Source organism: Teleopsis dalmanni, chromosome 2 (assembly GCF_002237135.1).
Source record: "Teleopsis dalmanni isolate 2A chromosome 2, ASM223713v2, whole genome shotgun sequence".
NCBI lineage: Eukaryota > Metazoa > Arthropoda > Insecta > Diptera > Diopsidae > Teleopsis > Teleopsis dalmanni.
In genome coordinates, this window is record NC_051847.1 from 85,138,310 (window position 1) to 85,153,232 (window position 14,923).

The 14,923-nt window shown below is 27.6% G+C and overlaps 1 protein-coding gene across 1 annotated transcript; it reads right to left on the minus strand.

Annotated features, from left to right (window-relative positions):
* Window positions 1-948: 948 nt before the first annotated feature.
* On the minus strand, window positions 949-2,795 carry LOC119674963 (probable cytochrome P450 49a1). Its single transcript, XM_038086119.1, has 3 exons — window positions 2,644-2,795; window positions 2,485-2,576; window positions 949-1,121 (listed from the first exon to the last, which is right to left on the minus strand). The coding sequence occupies exons 1-3, from the start codon at window positions 2,787-2,789 to the stop codon at window positions 949-951; spliced, it is 411 nt and encodes a 136-aa protein (XP_037942047.1). The 5' UTR covers window positions 2,790-2,795.
* Window positions 2,796-14,923: the final 12,128 nt, after the last annotated feature.

Below are 14,923 nucleotides of genomic sequence, written 5' to 3' on the forward strand. Positions count from 1 at the left end.
ATACTTTTCAAAAAAACTAAAATTTACTTTTAATCCAAATTGGCAGGAAATAAATTAAAGATAAAAGCAAACTACATATAAACCTAGTAACCAAATAATTATAATTTCTAGAAAAGGTAAATGGTATATAGGAGTGATTTGTTTATTAGAAACCGATAACTAGATAAGCACAAGTAAAACTTACATTAATAGTTAGTTAAGATCTCCTCTTAAATAACATTATAAGCTTTGTCAAAGGTTCAAGTTAGTTTTAAACCTCTGAGTTTTTCCTTATATGGCACCACAATGAACCTATAGACCTAACTGAACCCCTAACCTAATAGTTAGTTGATTTTATAATTTCAATAAACCTATGCAAATTATAGTTATTTGATATGAAATTATTACTCATATAACAATTTCTCGCATATGCTTGAGATACCAAAAAATTTAAAATAATGTTTTTTATAAAATAATAATTGCATACGTTTTAGAAATAATGAAGGTATAAATCAGAGATACTATTAATATTAATGATATGATATTAATTGATTAGTAAGTATTCTAAAGCTTTTAGCATGAAAAAAGGAATGCAAGATATCAATTAAAAATAGAGTTCGGTTTATAAATTGATAAGTATGAAACTAATACTCTAATGATATAAACATAGGTTGATGTCAATTTTGCAATGTATATATTATTATCTGTTTAAATCTAACATATATTTTTGTCTTTTAAACAATAGTAATAAAATATCCATTAATGTTACATTTTATTTTCTATTAATCATATAATTTTAATATACAGGTTTTAAATTATGGTTTTCATATATTAAGATTATAAAATATATGCACATTTATTAGTAATTTTAAAGAATTATGTATAATATATTTAATATAATATATTTAATAAGCAATATTAGTTATTTAAAAAAGTTAGTAAAAAACAGTAGTTAAACAAATAAATAAACTAATACCTGTGAGGCATTGCTTCTTCTTTTTTAAAAATGTTACGTATCTCATCTCCATCAAACACAAAAAGTAAATCAGGATGTCCAATCAATCCACCAACTTTTGCTATTTTTCCATAGTTTATATGTAATTCTTTCATAACTTTGTCAAGATCACTAATTTTGTATGGACCTGTAATTATAGTTTTAATTTGGTTATCTGGCTTTCAATGAAAAAAAAAATATATTTAAAGAAAATGTTAATGTTATTAAAATAATTTATGTATGTATATTTAAAATAAGATTATAGGAAGAGTTTAAAGCAGAAACTCTATTTTTTCGGAATTTTAATAAGCATCAAATGAAAACTCTGATTAGTCTAGCAGCTGATTTTTTCTTAATTTGAGAATGTTAGGCATATTTTGATAAATTGTAGAAGCTTGTCAAAGTCTAACTCATTTCGGTTTCTGAAATTCACTTTTCGGATATTTGTATCCCTCTTGCAATGGCTAAATTGGGATTAAACTTAAATACCAGGTTTTAGTAATGAATGCTTGAGTAGATGAAGACTCTTTTCGGATTACAAGACTCAACTCATCTAAATAGACAAAATTCGCAGCAGTTATTTACTTCAACTAAAGCGAAACTAACACAATACTACGGTATTAGTGCTGACAGGCCACAACATATTAAGAAGACGATTGTGGCTCTACGGATGATAAGGGAGCTGCACGTCATCTCATATGTCAGTATCCATCATCGCTTACAAAGTTTGGGGCCACTTTTCTTACTGAAGTGTCATACTCAAAACTAAGAACATAGCAAAGATTATAGATTTGTCAAGTAGGATCACTTCTACTAGACTGAGAGAGTTCCACCTTTTCAAGAGACACTCTGTCCGCGTGCTTTGTATGCTTTGGTTTTCTACTTTTAAGTGGTAGTAATCCTCTTAACAATCTTCTTTAAAGTAGAAGATGAACTTGAAGTTCTACCGTACGGTAGAATTCATAATACCGTACAGATAGTGTGTCATTCGTGGTATCATAATGAAGCAATATTTGTACTCAAATGAGCTTTGGTGCAGTAGGCTGTCATTACAATGTAACCAACCTAATATATTGTAATTAGCATCAAATCTTGTTTTATTATAATACTTATTTAATATTTTTTAACAAAAGTGGATGAGAGATTATTAAACAAATATACTAATTAATCATATTAAAAATCATGATCAAGCGTTGTGGGTAAATCTGCTTCGTGATTTAAGGGTGTCGTTTGCGGTACGGCTACACGTTTAGTACGAATCGCTTTAAGTACTGGAAAAACTATTGTACATATTACGAAATATTGTAGTGTATTTAAATTCTGTATGGGCAATGTTACGACTGTCTGGCATATCAAGAATATAAAAAATGATGATATGATGTGACGCAAGAAAAACTTTGAATATTCTATATTACTATTTGGTATACCATACATATTTATATATTAAACATAAATTAATATCATATTTCTCTTTTAAATTACTTCCAATTATTATTATCAACGAATCTTACCAATTAGTGGTGCAAACCGCCATGAATTTCCTATTACTGGCATGCCCCATGGACCGGGTACTTCAGAATAAGGCTTCCCTGCACCGGTAGAGCTATTAATTTGAACAAAATGAAAAAATTTTCAATTAATAGTTTTAATTTAATTTGTAATTAATTTACTTTTGTTTGGTTTCCCTCGTTGAATCTGAGATTTTTTCTAAATTCAAAGAAATTGCTGGTGGAGCGTTAGTAGGGAAAGCCGTAGTAGCAGCTGCAGAAAATGTAGTTCGCCTTACAAGCGCTGTGGTTTTAGATACGCTTGACATTTTAAATGATATTTACTGAAATTAAAATATAATTGTTTTTTTTTACATAAAATGTTAAATAAACAAAATCATTAAGCTTATAGCTATTTTTAAAAATTATTTAATTTAATTAATAATTTAATTTAATTTAATTTTTTATATGAATAATAAATAAATTCAATATGTTTATAATTTGCAGGAAATTGAAATAAATATATATTAATTTTTTTCAATTTATTTTCATTATATATGATTTTTAATTTTATCCTATTGTCTTTTACAATTAAAGTAAATTATATCTAAACGAAGATATAGATATATATAAAAAGTATTTTAAGCTGTGTCAAAAAAGGTTGGTTTTTAAGTTTTCTGTATACTATAACATAACTGGTAGGTAAGTCGATCTAAAAGTCGCCGGCTTAACTTAATAACCTAAAAGACGAACTATAGAAACATTAAGTGCAATCTGTGCTTGCCTCCATCGCTGAAATTGTTGTTGGCTTGTCTGCATAAGCCAGGTTAACCCACGAAACATACTTTACAGCTGGTTTATTACATGATCTGAGAGGCCAATCCATATCTTAAGTCTTTGAGTCAGTACTTTCCTTAAGTGGCCAACGGCACTAAGGTTTTAACTAACGGAAAGGAATATTTGGATCACTGTTTTTTTACTAGCTTAAATTAAGCAATTCAGTAAGCAATTCAAACAGAATGCGACTAAAAGCATCATCATTGTTGACTTGGTAATGCAGATTAGTGCAGCCAGTTAGGTCACTTGTCAGCAAGTTTAGCTCTTTTCTACTAAGAAAAGCTAACTGTGTATAGTTGTTTGAAATAATCAGTTAGTTATACCGCTAGTTACCCGGAGTATCATGTCTTTAATAACTTTTAATCTTGATATCCAAATTCCAAATAGAGGCTTAGTTCTTTAACAACTACATACTGTTGCAAATATCTATACTTGGAACTAGTCTACAGAGATAATTAAGTCTTAAGTCGGTTCTCTTCCGATGGCTATTGTGGGTGATATTCTGATATTTTTTTTTTGTCATTTCTAAATATGTTCAAACGAATCATAATACTACACCATTAACAACATCAACAAATACATTTTTCAGGATACATAAATAGGTGATTGATCGCCTTGTATGCATCTTTATTCAAAATATGACTAGACAGAACAAGAGTGAGTCTCATAGTCTCATGGTATAAACCATTTTTACTGAACATTTATTTTAGATACATACAATATACATAAATCATTCATAAACACTACTTTGAAGGTCATTCCTTGCCAGAGCTTCCATAATAAAAAGATAATGTTAGTTATCAGATTAATTATTAGTACCTATTAAAGGAAGACCCTGTATAATATATAATTTTTTTTTCATATGTATGTATTATATAAATCATCACATATAACAACTCAAGTTAACAGAAATCATAAATATTGCCTATTTGGCTGAAAGTATCTTTTTATTATTATTAATATTTGTTTATACTCTGTACGCACATCGTTCACCATTTTATAACAGACGTAAACATTAAATCCTTAAGAATACAACTCAAGGCAGAATATATGAATAAACCGCAAAACAAAAAGTTTATGTATTCATTACGTTTTTATGGACAGAAATTTTCCTTTTATGTATGACTTAGAAAAATGAAAATGAAATGAAAAGCATGACAAGGTCAAAAAATGCCCTTAATCTGTGGTATTTAAGATGACGGACAAACTCTTTCCACGGCGTTTACATCATCATATAAAAACTAAGGCGAAAATATATTCGTTCATCATGTTTCTTTCTGTTAAATGTCAAATTTATCTGAACTTGAGTTGAGCCCACGAATCCAAAATTTTTGCTGCGCATTTTCCTCGTTTAATGTCTCGAAATCAACAAATTTTTATTTTACGTAGCACATATAAAGCCAACCATACGAATTTATTTTGTATCTCAAGAATGTTTGGTTTTGAAAAACACAAGACAGCATCCCTTGAACGGAAATTTATGGAAATTATAAAAAGTTATTGCATGCCCAGTTAATTTTACAATTAAGTTTTGAATGAGAACTTAAAATAAATAAGAAATGAATAAGTACACATGGGATGAGAAAGTATCTTTCTAACAAAGAGGATATTTTAATGTATATTTCCATTAAAATAAGTGTTCTAAAATAAACTTATAACCTAAAGCAACTGTTTGTAGTCAACAATTTGTAGCTACCAGTAAAAATTATCGATTTTTTTCTTAAATAAACAGAGTAGTAAAGTAAAGCAAAATATTTAGGTTACTCATATCTCCAGTTGTTTAGAACTGTATGACAAATTACTATAACTTTGAGATTTGCATATACAGTTAAGTTATTATAACAGATAAGTAATTATAACAGTTCAACCTCCAAAGTTCTTAAGGTTTTAAAAGCTGATACTTGTTAATGACTTACATTTTATAGTAATAACTCGAATAATAGTTTAAACCGTTAAATTACAAAAAAAACTACTTCGTCCATTAGACACTTTTCTTCAACTGAAGAATATGAGTCAAAAAAAACTGAGGTTACTACCTTATGTATCACAACGGGACATTATTTGACTTAAGAGAACTTTGGTGCACAAGGCTACCAGTCCAACCTGCTCTCGGGTTACTTAAACTTAGACACAAAATGGTATTGTTTGATATGTTAAAATGTCATCTGCATATAGTAGTAAATGAAACTTCTAGTCACATTCTATATGATTGTAGGGATTGAGTTAAAAATTTGTAGACTGAAAAAATATACTTTGTTTTGGTTCAAAAATAATCTCATTATGGAAGAGATCCTCTTAAGGAGGAATGATCAAATAGTAACAAAAATTTTTTTTTTATATTTTAATAAGATTGTTAGTTAATCTTTAATATTTATTCTATCATTTCCAAAGTAGGTCCCCTTTAATAGTATGCACAAGTACGCGCGCACTTGAAGAAATATAATTGTAATGCTTTTTTAGGTATGACTTTAAGCTCGATCTATCATTGTGTCTTTATCTCATCTATTGTTTAATAATAATTTCTTTTTGAGTTTAGTAAATATTGAAAAAGCAGGGGATTACCATGTTTAGAGATTAAAATACATTCGCATGATCCATATGAAAGCAAGAAATTTCAGCAAACTGTCTTATATTAATTCTTCCGTTTAACCAGCACATTCTGTTTATTTGTTCCAATTTTTCAACATTGATAAATGCGTTACCTTCAAAGTCATACCGATCTTTCGGAATGTGTTTATATCCGTGACATAAGCCTATATTATTGACAATGCAGGCAATACACAAGAGTCATTTTAACAAGATACATTATGTGCAATTTCAAAGCTTCGTTTATTGTGAATTACTTCCCATAAGTTTAAGGATAAAATAATATATAAAACAATAATTTAAAGTACACCTTTGGGTGTACAGAATTAGGAATACTTAGTAATTGCTGTTTGTTTATCAATTCAGAATTTCAACTTTCTTAATACAGATAATTACATAGTTCTGCGCTCTCAGTAAAGAGAAACATAGCGACTATAGTAAATCTTTTGTGATTATATGACTTTTTATACTGACGCTCAATACTCTTCTATATTATCTAGTTTTGTTCAATTACAAATATTGCCAGTAATGCATACTAAGACCTCAAACTTCTTTGCGTTTCATTACATTTTGTAAGTCCAAGTTCAAAATGGAACAAACAAACACTGTTTTTATTATAAACTTACAGTAAGGTTTGATATAATACTATAAAAAATAGTCTTAAATTGAATTTAATTAGACTTAATTTTGGTTAACCCATATTAACTTAACTATCTAAGAGTTTGTTATTTAAAATAGTAGAATTTATAAATATTGGTTGTATTAAAACTACGGCAAAACTGTAACAAAATATATTAAAAAATATATATACTTTATATATATGTATAGTATAGTATGACAAAAATGTTTAAAGATAAATCTTATAATAAGATTAGTTATAATAATATCAAGAAAAACTTTAAATGTGTAGGAACCATATTAACTCCAATTAAGTAAGGAGGATAATTTTGCTAAACCAATATGAACTTATCTATTCAAGCATTTGTTGGTTTAATGAGTGCAAGTTCCGTATTTTGATTAATTAAAAATCTACCAAATTTTTAGGTAGTATTAAACAACTAAATATACTGAATAATATATTGTGTAAAAAAAATTATAGCAATTTTACTAAAGTTTTTGTTTCAACATTGATAGAAAATCAAACTCTCTCATAGAGATATCTGTCTTGCAGTAGGTTTACTTACAGGTTATTATATTTTAGCTAACAATGTAAGGAGACTAAATTCACCCTTTCAATCATATCTGCCGCAGTTGTACTGAGGACGATGAAAGTGTCTCCCACCTGATTAACACTTTAGGGGCTTACTGTTTTGAGGATCTTGGCGAACTTCAATACCTCCCTTTGAATAGCATTATAAGGTTTTGCCAAGATTTCTTGATGGTTTTAACTCTTGGATTTTTAATAATACGGTAGCACAATTAACCAGTAAACCTAACTGAATCCTCTTGCGATCGCAGGTATAACCTAACCTAACCTAGTATAATAATAGTGTTGTAAACTATGTTCTTAGAGTTTTATATAGAATATAAAATTAATTTAAAATCAAAAATTAAAATTAAAAACAAAGGACAAGTAATACAAAAAATTATATCAAAATGTGTACTAGTAGTCGTTAATAAAAATTTTACTCTACAAACTATTTTATTAAAATATATACATAAATAAAGGCCAAACATTGTAACTAATATTTTCAATAAGTTACAGTAATTAGCTTCCATTTAACTATTAGCTATCTATTTATCTATTATAAACTAATGAAAAGACTAATGTTTGCAAAATAGGGTGCTTCACCCTTCCGCTCAAAAATAAATACTGTAATTAATTTTTCTTAAGTCATTTCGTTCAACCGTGCGTATAAGTAACAAAAAAAATGTTAATTTTAATAAAGTATCTGTAAATGTACAATAATAAATAATAACAATATTATTTAAACTGTTTTTGCAAGTCATACAAATTTTAAGTCAGTAAACTTTAATTATTTTTTATTAATAGTTGTATATATAATAAAAAAAAAACAAAACCCTGATTTAATATTAACTAAAACGATTTTTAGTAACACAATTTCGTTTTTTTTTTTGTAATTTGTTTATATTTTTCCTATTAATTTAGTAGAAAACAAGTTCTAAAAATTCTGTTATATACTTTATAATAAAATTTAATTGTTTTTTGTATTTAATATATTTTTATATATTTTTCTATTGTTTGATTTTAGTTTATTTATTTTTTTTTCGTAAGACCTTCACGCTTATTGAAAGTGAATCTTATAACCGACTTCTTTATTATTTTCATTTACTTCACTCATGAAGTGCTAATAGTATTGAAAATGACATGCAATATTTGTTTATTAATATGAGTACATAACACTTTTTATATATGTATACATGTAAATAAATATAAGGTGCAAGTTTATTGTACAAAAATTAGTGATTGTATGTTAGAATTTGTGGTTTTGCATCAAAATTTAAAAAATAAAATAAATATCTTTAAATTTGCAATTGCAAATTACTTCAACTAATTATAATAGAAATATTATATATATAAATATAAAATACAAAAATAAAATATACAAAAAATGTTCTACAAAAGAAACAAAAGCACAACTGTTGTATTTCAGTTGAAATTTTATATAGTAAAGTGTTAAACATTTCGTTATTAAAAAAATACAGGATTTGTGGTGCTTCACAATATTAATTATTCATTTGTGGAAAACCCCACAAAAATATGTTAAGTTAAATTTTGATAAAAAAATTACGCTTGAAATATTTTTTTAGAACTATACTAACAGTTGTCCTTAACTCATCTGTTAACAAACGAGCTAGGAAGACATGAGATAGCCAGAAACAGGCCCGCAATAAAGAAAAATAAATGTATATATCAATACATTCCCAGGTAACAGATACCAGATACCAAATGTGTAGGAATATAGTATAATTCACTATTGCGAATGCAAATTCATTACAAACACTATAGGAGTCGCTAGGAATTTTCTAGCTCGGATAAGTTAGGAAATAATGAGAGAATTTTTGAGTTTCAGCAAACAAGCAGTTCGTGTACTTAGTGGACTTTAGTTCTTCTTGTACAAATAACGAACTCTGCTAGTTTAAGATATTCTGCTATACAAATCTATGTTCTAACGATTCTAGTCAACATTCTAAATTTAGATATTTAAAGAATAATATATATTTCCTATACGAGTATCAAGCAAAAAGTTGGGTTTAAAAATCTAAAAAATCATTAGATATAGTAATCTCCGGATGTGATGAATTAGCAAAACGGCACTTATATGCCACTTGGGCAAAAAATGAAGCTCTATCGCTATTAAAAAATCAACTAATAGTTTTAATGTTGTGACACTAATTGTAGAGTCAGATCAGTTATACGAGTATCAAGCAAAAAGTTGGGTTTAAAAATCTAAAAAATCATTAGATATAGTAATCTCCGGATGTGATGAATTAGCAAAACGGCACTTATATGCCACTTGGGCAAAAAATGAAGCTCTATCGCTATTAAAAAATCAACTAATAGTTTTAATGTTGTGACACTAATTGTAGAGTCAGATCAGTTATACTGTTTTTTATAACTACGAATATGAACCTTATACTTTGTTATTGTTTTACTATATTATATAAATATGTATATACGAATTAATATGAGTAGAATTGTATGGGGCGTACCATTCATATATTGTATATAGTAATATATTGTAAAATAATACTACATATATATAATAATGTAATATATATAAATAATATTTATATACTGTATACAATAATTAAAATGAATAAAATGTTTTACTCAATCAATTCTTGTATATATTTCAGTAGAATTAATTTTAAAGGAAACTTTATATAGCACGTAAAAATATAATATCTATATTTCATATATATAAAAATTACTATGGTTTGTTCAACTAAGAGCAAAGTATTCGTCTAATAAATATATTTTATTTCAGCCCTATATAACTCTTTTTATCATTTTCAAAAAAAAGGGGGTTAGAAGCACTACATAGATATATTATGGTAAATTATATATTGCAACAGTCTCTCTTCTCTAATAGTTTTTAGGAACACTTCAAATATTTATTAATACCTATATATCTATATGTATAACTAAATACTTTTTTAATTATCATATAAATGAGTATGATAGAAAAGTTTGCTAATTCAATATCGGTTATTGTACTGTATTGTATGTACTATGTTAATGTATAATAAACTCTCTGATATTATGTTTATTTACCTGTACAAAAATGGAAGTGTTTTTTGTTTTTTTGGTTTAACACACGAATAATTTTGTTTTAATTTTCTTGTTTTATTAAATTATTTTTAATTATTCTTTTCTTTTGTTTTTTTTATAAATAATTTTATAATTTCATTTCACACCAATGAAAAACTTTACAATTCACTGATTCCTATTGCACAAATGACATAAATATTTTTTTTTATTTTTCTTCAACATTAACACTAATGAAATTTTAAGAAAACTATTTACTATTTTAATAAAATAACTGTTATATTTTAATTAAATTTTTTTAATTTTCTAAGAAACTAAATTTTTTTGTTAATCGAAATTCCGCTGAACAACTCTACTTGCACGCACGCCAGTCTTTAAAGCTTTTCTAGCAAAGCTCCGTTCCGTTAAACATATTGCATTTGACTAAACTCGAAAACTAATTTTGGACTCGTCTTATATGAGTAAAAACTCACCAAGTTCGGTAAGTTCGTTTGGCTCAAGTATTAGATCTATGTTAGAGTACAAGTTGCGCTTTTAGCTTAGCTGACTGAGCTGAGCTGAGCTGAACTGAACTAAGCTGAGCTGAGCTGATCTAATGCCAAATACCCATTGCCGGCAACGAATTGTACCGGCAATAAATCTATACTTGTGAGTTGAGCCGAGTTTTTCGTAAATTCGCGCTTTATACTAAGACCGCGAAGTGCTCTAACTTTTGTCCCAAATCGTTGGTTTTGGGCTCATTAGTGCAACTAACTTGTAGGTTTTTGGACATTTTTTTTTTGAAGTTTATGAGAATGAATGGCATTATTTGATTTTGCGTTTTGATTTTTAATGTTTCTGTTGCAATAATTTTGATTTCTTGCCGTCACATTGAACTGGCGGACTGAGAAAGCAAAATAGCTTCAGTGGACCAACCCACTTGTTCAACCATTGTTACATCAAATATTTAATGTAATTTGTAAACAATTTTGTTGTTTTATTTGTTAATACATTTATGCGTGATTTTTTTATTACTATTTTCCCTGTGCTTTTATGTAACTTTGTCACAATGTTTTTCAAAAAAATTATATGTAATCATCGCCTAATTCTGCTATAAATTTGTTATAATAATTTTATCGAAAAATTCATTGTAATTTATTTACTTACAGAAGTCATGACTACCTATGCCATTTTTCCGCATTTTTTCCTAGTTATTATTTTTTTTTTAATTTAGTATTCTTTTTATTTATAAACATTACTACTTGCTTATTTATTAATCTAACGAGCTGTGAAGAAAACATTTGTTGGAAACAGAAATGCGTAATAAAGATTTATCAACAATATTTTTATGCAGAAGAATTGTTTGAACAGAAAGTCAATATATAACATAAATATTATTTTTAAAATATTTGTTTAAAAACACTGTAACTATTTCCTTATTTTATCTTAAAAGTACTCGTCATTTGTCAATAAAGTTATTTGTTTAAATGTCTGTAATACTCTATATATTTTATTAAATCATTTTAATTAAACCGAGCTCTGCAAATGGGCGAGCATTTATTCTTGAAATTATTTTCATTCATTCAATTTTTTTTTTTAATGGCAGTCTTTGGTTTATTCAAAATCTCAAAACCCTAATAGCGTGTTCGATTTGTAAATCTGGAGAAATTTTTTCAATCGAAATACTCTTAATATACTTTTAGTGCAATTTAATATTCGTTTGGTAAATTTGGGGCAAAATATATTACACTCGAGATTAATTTATAAACACTCTGATAATTTGCTAGAGTAGCAAGCTTACCCTAAAATTAACAGCTATTACATATAATTTGACAGATATAGTGTGATTTGATTCGATATATGTATTTATGAAAAATATAAACATCTGGTGTTTATGGACCAGGCAAAAAATACTGGGAAGCATTAGGAAACAATACAACCATCTTTCAAGCGGAAATATACGCGATAGATAGATGCGCCAGTTTCAATCTTGAACGTAACTACCGGAACCGTAAAATTGCAATACTGACTGACAGCCAGGCAGCTATAATGGCACTCATATCTTACCAGGTAACATCCAAACTGGTATGGGAATGCATTGACAAGCTGAACACACTCGGTGGGATCAATCAGGTGCACCTTTTATGGATTCCGGGACATACTGGTATCCAAGGTAATGAAATGGCAGACAAACTTGCAAGAAGAGGCGCGGCATCAAGAATGATAGGCCCAGAACCATTTTGTGGTCTAGGCAAAGGAGCTCTATCCATTATCATGAATGACGCAGAGAAAAAAGAGAGAGAACTCTATTGGTTAATGCTACCAAGACTCTCACAATCTAAAATGCTTTTAGGGACTTACAACCTAAAACGCTTTAAAGATTGCATAGTGCAATCAAAGACTAACATAAGAATTATTACGGGATTACTGACCGGTCACTGCAGATTGAATAATCACCTATCGATGTTAGGAATTCAATCCAACTCAGACTGCAGATACTGCATGGAAGAGAGAGAAACGGCATACCATGTGCTTGGGGAGTGCCCGGCACTGATGCATAAACGAAAGAAACACCTAGGAGGGTATTCAAGACTGGGGAAGATAGGATCCATACTGTCTTTCATTAAAGAAATCGGACTTGGAGAAATACTCTAACCCGACAAAGGGGCACAATAAATCTTTTAGGTCGCAGTGCACGATCCCTTACTCAATAATAATAATAATAAAACATCTATAACATTACTACAAAAATAAAATAAAAATAAAAATAAAATAAAAACGTTCGATTAGGCAACAAAATTTGACGGATCTAGAGTAAATGTGGATTGAATCCAGATTTAACAAGCGAAAACGTCATAAGTTTCAAAAATAATGAAAAATCCTCATCAAAAAACAAAAAAAAAACTATTTAATTAAAGGAATTTGTACTCTTATTATTTGCCAAATCAAATTATATATATTCATTATATAACGACACATTATAAAATGAAATAAATACACACCATCTAGTGCCAAAATATAATTGTAAATTTACGAAATATAAGTTAAAGTGTGTAATAATAACAAATCTACTAGATTTTAAAGTCCGATACTGGTTGATATGCGCCATATGGATGTATTATTTATGAAACATTAAAAAATTATTTTAATTTCAGAATTTCGCAACAGGATTGTTATATTATTTTTGCATAGTTAATGTTTATATACTAATTATAAAGAATCCATTGCAAATAAAACTCTGCAAGTCATACGATTCCCGCAAATAAGAGCAAAACGCACAAATAATAATATTTCCACTTAAATAATCATTACTGGTAGCGTTCCCCAAAATTTGCACTACAATAAACCGAATCTAAATAAAACATACGCAAACTGTCTTCCTTCACAACTAACACAATCTATTCTACTTCTTATTGTTCTAACATATACAGTATAATTATTTCCATTTCATATAAGCTTAAAATTATGGTATGGAAGACAATCGGACAGCTTATTAAGAGACATGTTAAGAGCTCATAGATTTTATGCGAGGTAATTCAATAGAAATATTACAAACATACATCATTGCCATCCTTAACTTACATATATGCTATACTAAACATTCTGATGAAAAGGTAGACATTGGTAGAGCTGTTACCATGAACCATAGTATTTAGTAAAAATATCAAACAGAACAATAACAGTTACGATTCAGGACATATACGGTCCTATGGTCGTGTATACAGAAGTACTTCCCTTCAAATTATGTTAATTCAATTCAATATTATAGCATAGACTTCGTTTTAGTCAGTAACTTTTACACAAATTAGTTTAAGTGTTTAGACTTAAATTTTCAGAATTTAGCGAATAATCCAAAAAAAGGAAACAAAAAAAATATATTGGGTTTTTTAAGATATACTTTTCAATATGTTCCGTTAGTATATCGAATGAAACGTTCAAAAATACATCAACAATAAAAATGGGTTGTAGTTAACATTTTTTTCAAATTTGTTTTGCTTTTCGGCTTTATTTTATATTTTTTTTTTCTATCTAAACTTGCACCCATTACTGCCACACAGGCATTTTTAAGCCAGTATTAATTAAAATAAATATATATATACGTATTAATATGAGTAGAATTGTATGGGGCGTACCATTTATATATAGTATATAGTAATATATAGTAAAATAATACTACATATATATAATAATGTAATATATATAAATAATATTTGTATACTTTATACAATAATTAAAATGATTAGAATGTTTTACTCAATCAATTCTTGTATATATTTCAGTAGAGTTAATTTTAATGAGATTTTTATATAGCATGTAAAAATATAATATCTTTATTTCATATATACAAAAATTACTATCATTTGTTCAACTAAGAGCAAAATGTTCGTTTAATAAATATATTTTATTTCAGCCCTATATAACCCTTTTTATCATTTTCAAAAAAAAAAAAGGATTAGAAGCACTACATAGATATATTAAGTTATATATTGCAACAGTCTATCTTCTCTAATAGTTTTTAGGAACACTTCAATCTACGTTCTAACGATTCTAGTCAACATTCTAAATTGAGATATTTAAAGAATAATATATATATTTCCTATACGAGTATCAAGCAAAAAGTTGGGTTTAAAAATCTAAAAAATCATTAGATATAGTAATCTCCGGATGTGATGAGTTAACAAAACGACACTTATATGCCACTTGAGCAAAAAAGGAAGCTCTATCGCTATTAAAAAATCAACTAATAGTTTTAATGTTGTGACACTAATTGTAGAGTCAGATCAGTTATACGAGTATCAAGCAAAAAGTTGGGTTTAAAAATCTAAA